Source organism: Cyprinodon variegatus, unplaced genomic scaffold (assembly GCF_000732505.1).
Source record: "Cyprinodon variegatus isolate N-32 unplaced genomic scaffold, C_variegatus-1.0 Scaffold1691, whole genome shotgun sequence".
Classification (NCBI taxonomy): domain Eukaryota; kingdom Metazoa; phylum Chordata; class Actinopteri; order Cyprinodontiformes; family Cyprinodontidae; genus Cyprinodon; species Cyprinodon variegatus.
Window position 1 is genome coordinate 90,057 of NW_015152144.1, and position 7,975 is coordinate 98,031.

At 46.4% G+C, this 7,975-nt stretch overlaps 2 protein-coding genes across 2 annotated transcripts in view; both read left to right on the forward strand.

The window, feature by feature from the left end:
• The first annotated feature begins 949 nt into the window (after positions 1 to 949).
• On the forward strand, positions 950 to 2,905 carry tmem251 (transmembrane protein 251). The gene is made up of 2 exons (XM_015404307.1): positions 950 to 1,068; positions 2,374 to 2,905. Exon 2 carries the CDS (start codon positions 2,382 to 2,384, stop codon positions 2,742 to 2,744), a length of 363 nt encoding a protein of 120 aa, XP_015259793.1. The 5' UTR covers positions 950 to 1,068; positions 2,374 to 2,381; the 3' UTR covers positions 2,745 to 2,905.
• A 1,393-nt stretch (positions 2,906 to 4,298) lies between these two features.
• ubr7 (ubiquitin protein ligase E3 component n-recognin 7 (putative)) overlaps positions 4,299 to 7,975 on the forward strand; it is a 7,621-nt gene continuing 3,944 nt past the window's right edge. The window contains exons 1-10 of the mRNA XM_015404308.1: positions 4,299 to 4,701; positions 5,921 to 6,050; positions 6,138 to 6,271; positions 6,382 to 6,442; positions 6,532 to 6,627; positions 6,702 to 6,755; positions 6,832 to 6,937; positions 7,021 to 7,097; positions 7,169 to 7,333; positions 7,409 to 7,574. Of these exons, the coding sequence (XP_015259794.1) occupies positions 5,934 to 6,050; positions 6,138 to 6,271; positions 6,382 to 6,442; positions 6,532 to 6,627; positions 6,702 to 6,755; positions 6,832 to 6,937; positions 7,021 to 7,097; positions 7,169 to 7,333; positions 7,409 to 7,574 (976 nt within the window). The 5' untranslated portion in view covers positions 4,299 to 4,701; positions 5,921 to 5,933. The remainder of the gene's footprint in view (positions 4,702 to 5,920; positions 6,051 to 6,137; positions 6,272 to 6,381; positions 6,443 to 6,531; positions 6,628 to 6,701; positions 6,756 to 6,831; positions 6,938 to 7,020; positions 7,098 to 7,168; positions 7,334 to 7,408; positions 7,575 to 7,975) is intronic.

Here is a 7,975-nt window from a genome sequence, read left to right on the forward strand (position 1 = left end):
GTGAGCTTTATTTTGAAAGGTGTGAGCTTTATTTTGAAAGGTCAACAGTCCATTGTCTGTTCTGTTCAGATTTTGGTCCATTAATCTTGCAGAGCCTCGACTCTCATTAAATGATTCTACATAAACCTGTGAGTTTTAGTGGAAAGAGATTATACAAGCTTTATGGGATGACCATCATTTTGTCATCAGTTGCTAAGCAACTCTGAATTATTCTAACCTCTATTTCAAAGCTGTAGCATTTCCTTTTTCAGCACCAGCTGTCTGTAATGTGGGAGATATTATTTTAAAACCCACCTGAATAAATAATAATCGACAGCTTTTATTTTCTAAATCAAACAGGCTCCTGCATTTCCTGTCTTTGGGACAATAAAGGATTGTTTTATTCAGCCAAGAAGGAAAAGACATCAGCATTGGCCTCACAGGGTCCTGTTTTTGGGAGGGTCAAAGGTCATCTGCAGACCCCCTGAGGTCCAGCAGAGGGATGAAGATCTCAGACATCTGCAAACCTTCCCAGGAGATTCAGAGCGGGAGGCTCAGAAATAAGCTCAGACTCTACAGGCCTCAGTTAGCAGGTCAAAGGTCATCGTGACTCTGAACCGGGGATCAAATATCTATTTTTCAAATATTACTGTAAAAATGTACAGAGCTGTATATTGGTTATTTATTCTCCAGTTTTATATTGTTAAAACACTTTACTGGATTTTATTGTTTGTCTTTTAACTCTTCACTATTATATTAATCTTACATATATTTCTAAGGTCCACATTTGTGAAACCATTTTTTCTATAATCTGTTGCTGCTTTAAACACCAGAGTTTCCACATCGTGGGAGAATAAAGACATTTTCTATTCTATTCTATTCTATTCTATTCTATTCTATTCTATAGGTGAAGACCTGTTTGGTCTCCAGGGGGCGCGCTGGGTTTAAAAGTTCAATGACGTCATGGGTAAGTCACATGACCAAACAGGAAGCGAGGGAAACCTTCGTCCCGAACTTCCCGAAAGCAGCTGCTGATTGAAACCGAGTCCGAACCTGGATTTTACTTTGAAAGAATCAGCGCGAGGGAAGGTAGGAGCTCTGTAGCGCGAGCCCGCGCCCGCTCGGACACGTGGCTTCACGCGGCCAGGTGTAGGACACGCGACCGGTTTACATGAACCAGAAGATTAATGACCAGAATCTGGTCCAAAGTTAAAGGAGCCGAATTCTGAACAGATTCTAGTTCCACTCAGAGATTCGGTCCAAATGATTCAGTCACACTGATGATCCACAAAACAGTTCAGATCCCCTTAAACGGAATAAAATCTGAATGGAGTCTGGTTCAGACAGAGTTTAACACTGCCCTGTAGCTTAGCCTTTAGCTTCGGACCAGACTCCATTCATTATTGATCAGATTTAACTCAGTTCAGCTGATTCACTCTGAAAGTGAACAGTTCATCACCAAATGTCCATTCTAGTTGGAGATAGTCTATAATTAAGGGTCTCCGGACCCCATATTAATCAGTCTGATATTAGCCAGAAAGCTAATATCAGTTTACATCAGTCTGCATCTAAACAGCTCAGTTACCTTCAGGCTGATAGTTTCTGTACCTCATAGCTTAATATTCTAAGGTTCAGTTCTCATTTCTATATGTGTTGGCTATTGTTCCCTGTTTCACTTTAGTAAACCTTTGCTAACCTTCTAAAGTACAGAATAAGTAATAAAAGCATAAAGATTTAAGTGCTTATACTGTATCAATATTCTCAAAAATAAAAAAATCGATGTGAGAAATAAGCTGAATGTGGACATCCATATAATTAATTGTAATTGCTTATCCTGAAAGCAAACAGTTAAAATCTGCTTCATTTTAAAAAGAAACATTTTAACTGATTCGTTTTAAAGGGAACAGTTCAGCTGATTCGTTTTAAAGGGAACAGTTCAGCTGATTTGTTTTAAAGGGAACAGTTCAGCTCTGATTCGATTTAAAGAGAACAGTTCAGCTCTGATTCGATTTAAAGGGAACAGTTCAGCTGATTCGTTTTAAAGGGAACAGTTCAGCTGATTCATTTTAAAGGGAACAGTTCAGCTCTGATTCGATTTAAAGAGAACAGTTCAGCTCTGATTCGATTTAAAGGGAACAGTTCACCTGAATCTGACCAATCTGGATCAGAGGAAGTCCAGATCAGTCAGTTTTATCGATTATCAGAACTGAATAACTGATTTTAATATGGTGACAGGAATTAATTCACTATATTGAGCAGAATATGGATCAGGTGATGTTAACTCTAATCAGAACCGTTGAATCGTGTTTATATTTAGGATTGATCATGGATTTGAATAATTGATCGTCTGTTTGCCGTATTAACATAAACTGACGTCCGATTATCTCCCTGCAGTATGGAGGATGACGAACTTCCGTCAGAGGATGGGCTGGGTGGGCGTGGCTCTCTTCCTGCTGCTCAGCGTCATGGTGGCGTACTACATCTTTGAGGTCATCAGTCTGGAGAAGGTGCAGAGAGACGGCATCGACTCACTGGCCCTGCCTCCTGCCGTCTCCGCCCACCTGCCGCCACTTCCTCTGTGGGTGTGGGCGTCGGTGTTCCTGGTGCCGTACCTGCAGCTCTTCCTCTTCCTGTTCTCATGCACGAGGGCGGACCCCCATGCTGTGGGATACTGCGTACTTCCTGTCTGCGTCTTTCTGATGTGCAGTCGCCGTGGTGCAGCCAAACCAGCCAATCACAGAGCTGGACTGCTCATTCACATGTAGAGGCAAATGGACAAGTATGATGTCACTTCCTACAGTTTGAGGCTTCCTGCCCTCAGCCCTGACTGTAACGAGCTGACCAATCAGCGAGCAGCATTCCCCGTTTGTTTTTTCTGTTTCTAATGACATGACACACTGGTTACCATGGCAACTTTAATATGACTTCAATAAAGTATGAAAACATGATGTTTCGTAGCCGAACTTTCAGCTGGTTTTGGATCTTTTAACTTGAGGCTGCAGGTCAGAGTTCGAACCGTCCTCTTCCTCCCCATCCTCTTCATCGCTCTCTTCCTCACCACCTTCATCTTCATCGCCTGCTGCAGAGAAAACAGGTGAGTCAGACCAGAGCGCAGCCAAACATCACAGCTTCCAGGTGGGGAGGAGGAAGCTCAGCGAGGCTCCTGGGAACCTGCAGAGCCTCAGGATGGTGGCGTGATCCGCCAGGTCATGAAAAAAAATGAGATTTGATTTGATTGGCTTTAACCAACAGCGCTGAACGCCGGTTAAGGTTCAGCTGCTGGTCGGTGTGACGGACGGGAGACGAAACGGTCGTCCTTAAAAACCTCCGCAACAAAATCAAATCTGATGAGCAGGTGAAATGTGTGACGCACACTAACCTGCCAAGAGTGAATTATCAGACCTGCGGAGAGGAAATTAGTCTGAAAAAAATTATATTTCCCATAATCTATTAACTAATTAACCAATTAAAACTTGATTTAAAAAGCAAACTGCTTCTGAAGAGTGAGAACTTAGCCGTGAACGATGAAGACGAGGCGCTCCATGAGATGAAGAACGAAGTCTCCTGGAATGGATGGATTGATCACTGAGTTACGGACGTTTTTCTGGGATGATGTTTACAGCTAAATCAATTTAAGCCTGGTAAAAATAATGCATAAGGGTACCTAATAAAAAAGGACTTAAAAAAAAGTATTTCACGAGGCCTATTTTTTATTTTTTTTTTTACAGTTTAAACATATTTTATATTCTCAGTACTTAACCTATGATATATGCTCCATTTGATAGCGAAGATATCTGTTAACATTTTAAATGATGCTATAAAGCTTTAACTTTTTAATTTACTGAAACCATGATGTAAATAGGATGCTGATGAAGGTTCTCAGTCATCCAGGTCAAAGTCATTCCGTAAAAATTCAAAAAATATGGATATTTTTTGAATTTTTACGGAATGTAAATAGGATGGATATATAACCTGTAATGACCCATCACAGCCGCCTGGGGGAGCTGTGGAGGTAGACAAACATTTTCAACGGTAAATATTAGAAAGGTTTTAGCAATATTATTAATATATAATTATTTTCTAAGCAGTGTCTATGCTAATACACGTTTTAAAACAATAAATAAACAGACAAACACAGTAGGACTGATGGGTTCAAACGTTAGCAGAGCCGCCATATTGCCCGGGTAAAACCGTGTCCAAAACAGGAAGAACACCGCGCAGACGGAGCGCGCCTATTGGTTCACAGTAGCTGTTTGTTTTTGTCACGTGACTCAGTTTTTGTCACAGGCTATTGACGCGCACCTTGCAGCTCAAAGGAAAAAAACTGCAGCTCACCTCGCGCGCTGCCCGCGCGCTCCCTCTCACTGTCAACCAGCTCGCTGAGGAGCTGTGACGCCTTCAGGTTGAGCTCGGAGATCGCGACCCTCAGAGCGCCCAGGCCGCCGTCTCCGGGTCGGATGCTAAAGCTCTGACTCTGTCCGTCCCGATATCGGAGCTCCGCGCGCACACACGCTGCCTCCATGTTGGTGACCTCCGACGTCACCGGAAGCCGCCAAATACGAGCTGCTGGACGTCAACCGGAAGTGGTGGTCCGTTAGCAAGTTTCCGCGCTTCGGGTATCAAAGAACAGCTCCGGTCAGCCTTCCTGACCTGCTGCCCGTCTCTGGGAATCAGTCGCCGGGAAGAGTTTGGTTGCGGTTCGGCTCGGCTCGGTCCGGTTCGGTAAGTTCTGTTCTGACTCGCGGGTTCAGCGTTAGCATTAGCGAGCTGCAGCTGATCAGAGATAAGAAGGCAGCTTCATAACATGTAACTCTGGTTAAACGACCCGATCAACAGCAATACCCTGGGTACCATGGCAACGTCACCCAGCAGCTCTGTTTTAGGAAACTCTGATCATGTTACCATGGCAGCCCAGTCAGATCAGATGTAGTTTGGTCCTTCCTGACTTAATGGCAAATTTTCCTAAACTATAAAACATTTAATTCATAATCCAGGTGAAAAAAAAGCAGATCAGTTTGTCTGAAGTTCTGACTGATTCTCTGTGAAAATTTCTGCTGCTTTCTGGTGATTCTCAGTCATCCAGGTCAGAGTTATTCCATAAAAGTTAAAAAAAAAACCAACGTTCCCCTCCAACCAAAAAAAATTTTCACATCCAAATGTCAGAAATAGCGTTTAGTTCCAGGTTTTATCCAGCAGCCCAACAAAGCCTGGTTTTAGTTTAGAAAACATGCAAATAGAAACGGATGAACGGGTCCCCCCCTTTGGAATGGGGGTCGTTAGAGGGAATTGTTGGCCTGCAATGCCCCATACCTGACTATGCCTGTTTCACTAGAACAGCAGACCGAGAACGGACAAAGTCCCCAGGTGTTGTTCTGGCCCCTCCCTCTTTACCCAGCATGCATCAGAGCAGACCTGTCCGTTCTCCAGACTGACAGCTGTCCCAGCATGCACTGCGGTAGCAGCAGCTTCCAGGTTAGCGCTCGCTAAGCTTAGAGCTCCGAGGCTAACCACAGCCAGGGCTAACGTTAGCCCGTCTGCAGCAGCACATTAATAACAGGAGGTGAAATGCAGCTCCAGACGAGCTTTGAATGTGGTGATGTCATCAGTACGCTTCTGTTTCAGTTGACCCAGATTTATCCTGCGTGCTCCCGTTCTCCCAGAGTCCAGACTTTCCTGGGTTCTAGTCAAGAAGGAGGACACGAGTCTGTGCTCACGCTCTAGTGAGTTGAGAAACGGCTCATGTCTCTGAAAGGGAGGTTATTAAAGGGAATTGTTAGCCTGGCTGACTCTATCGCTGCTTTGTAGGGTTTTGAAAGCTGGAATCTGAGTGAAATCAGTGTTGAACATTCCTCCACCTCCCCGCCTCGGTTCGGTTCCTCTCCTGCAGCCTTCTCCTCCTTTGGAGTCTGGTTTTCCATTAATCTGTGAGTTTCTCGTTTAGGAAGAAGCTAAAGATGTGTGAGGAGCAGACGGTGTCTCTGGTGGATGTTCTGGAAGAGGACGAGGAGCTGGAGGAGGAGGCCTCAGCCGTGTTGGCAGGAAGTGATTCCGATCACTGCTCGTACCCTCAGGTATTCCTCAGCCCCACCTGGAATCATCTGGTCTGACCAGAAACCAATCCGTCGCTCTGCGTTTCAAAGGGAATCGTTCTGTTTCAGGGCTACGTGAAGCGGCAGGCGCTGTACGCCTGCAGCACATGCACGCCGCCGGGAGGTGAGGCTGCAGGCGTCTGCCTGGCCTGTTCCTACAAGTGTCACGAGGGTCACGACCTCTTTGAACTTTACACCAAGAGGTACCGTTAGCTGATTGGTCCGTCGGCCGTCCACATCGGCTCCTGGGAACCAATCAGAGTATCGGAATCTGGGAGTTTTCTTTGAAACTTTTCTTCTGTGGTTTTTGCAGAAACTTCCGCTGTGACTGTGGAAACAGGAAGTTCTCTGGACTGCAGTGTAAACTACATCCTGTGAGTTTAGACCAGAACATCTGAGGGCTCACCTGTTCTGCCGCCTCACTGCGGCTGACCCTGTGTGTGTGTGTGTGTGTGTCTATCAGGACAAGGACGACGTCAACAACCTGAACAAATACAGCCATAACTTCTTCGGGGTTTATTGCACCTGCCTCCGGCCGTACCCGGACCCTGACGACGAGGTTAGCTGAAGCTCACCTGTTCCCCAGGTGAAACCTGATGCCGTGTCTCACTGTGGTTGGCTGCTTGTGTTCAGGTGGAGGACGAGATGATCCAGTGTGTAGTCTGTGAAGACTGGCTGCACGGCAGGGTGAGTCTTAGAACGGACCCGTGGAGCCGAGTCTGCTCACCTGGATGCTCACCTGTCTGTTACCTGTTCTTCACAGCATTTGGGTTGCGTGGTTCCGGACTGCGTTGAGACGCAGGAGATGATCTGTGAGTCATGCATGAACAAACACCAGTTTCTCTGGACCTACGCTGCTCACCTGGGAGGTAAGAGGTTCTGGCTCCTGATCCACTGGCCTCACAGCTGACTGTCGGACATCATGTCTCACTCGCGTTGATGTCCTCTTTAGTGCACCATCCAGCACAGCAGACCAAGGAGGAGAAGGGAGAACCATCGGAACCCAGCCGCTCTACTAAAGAGGAGAAGGTGAGACTTTTGGTCACTGCAGCGTCTCAGCAGCACCGATCCTCATTGGTAACCAGTCAGATGTTTGGCAGGGCAAGGACATCGTGGAGCCCAGCTGTAAACGCAGCCGTGAAGAGGCGGAGCCTAGCTGCAGACTGAAGGAGCTGCAGGAGGCGGGTCAGAAGAGGGACCAATCAGGAGCCGTGTTCTGGCCGTCAGGGTGGCGCTCCAAGCTCTGCTCCTGCAGCAGCTGCCAGGTCTCTATCCTCTGCTCTCCGAAGGTCAGACTGACCCTGTGACACGGCGCTAACCCACATGTGGTGGACTTTCAGGTGCGGCTGTCTGAAGCCGGAGTGTCCTTCCTGCTGGACGAATCTGACACCGTCCTGGCTTACGAGAACAAAGGGAAGAACAACGAACAAACACAGCAGGGACATGACCCTCTGATGTCAGCGCTGGACAACCTGAATAGAGTTCAGCAGCTGGAGATCATTCACGGTACACAGCTACACTCAGAACTAGCGCTACACTCAGAACTAGCGCTACACTCAGAACTACAGCTACACTCAGAACTACAGCTACACGCTCAGAACTACAGCTACACACTCTGAACTACAGCTACACACTCTGAACTACAGCTACACTCAGAACTACAGCTACACTCAGAACTAGCGCTACACTCAGAACTACAGCTACACGCTCAGAACTACAGCTACACACTCTGAACTACAGCTACACTCAGAACTACAGCTACACGCTCAGAACTACAGCTACACGCTCAGAACTACAGCTACACGCTCAGAACTACAGCTACACACTCTGAACTACAGCTACACACTCTGAACTACAGCTACACACTCTGAACTACAGCTACACACTCTGAACTACAGCTACACACT

Bases quoted from the DNA above. Each gene is read 5' to 3' on its own strand.
- tmem251 (XM_015404307.1), top strand. From the start codon at position 2,382: ATGACGAACTTCCGTCAGAGGATGGGCTGGGTGGGCGTGGCTCTCTTC.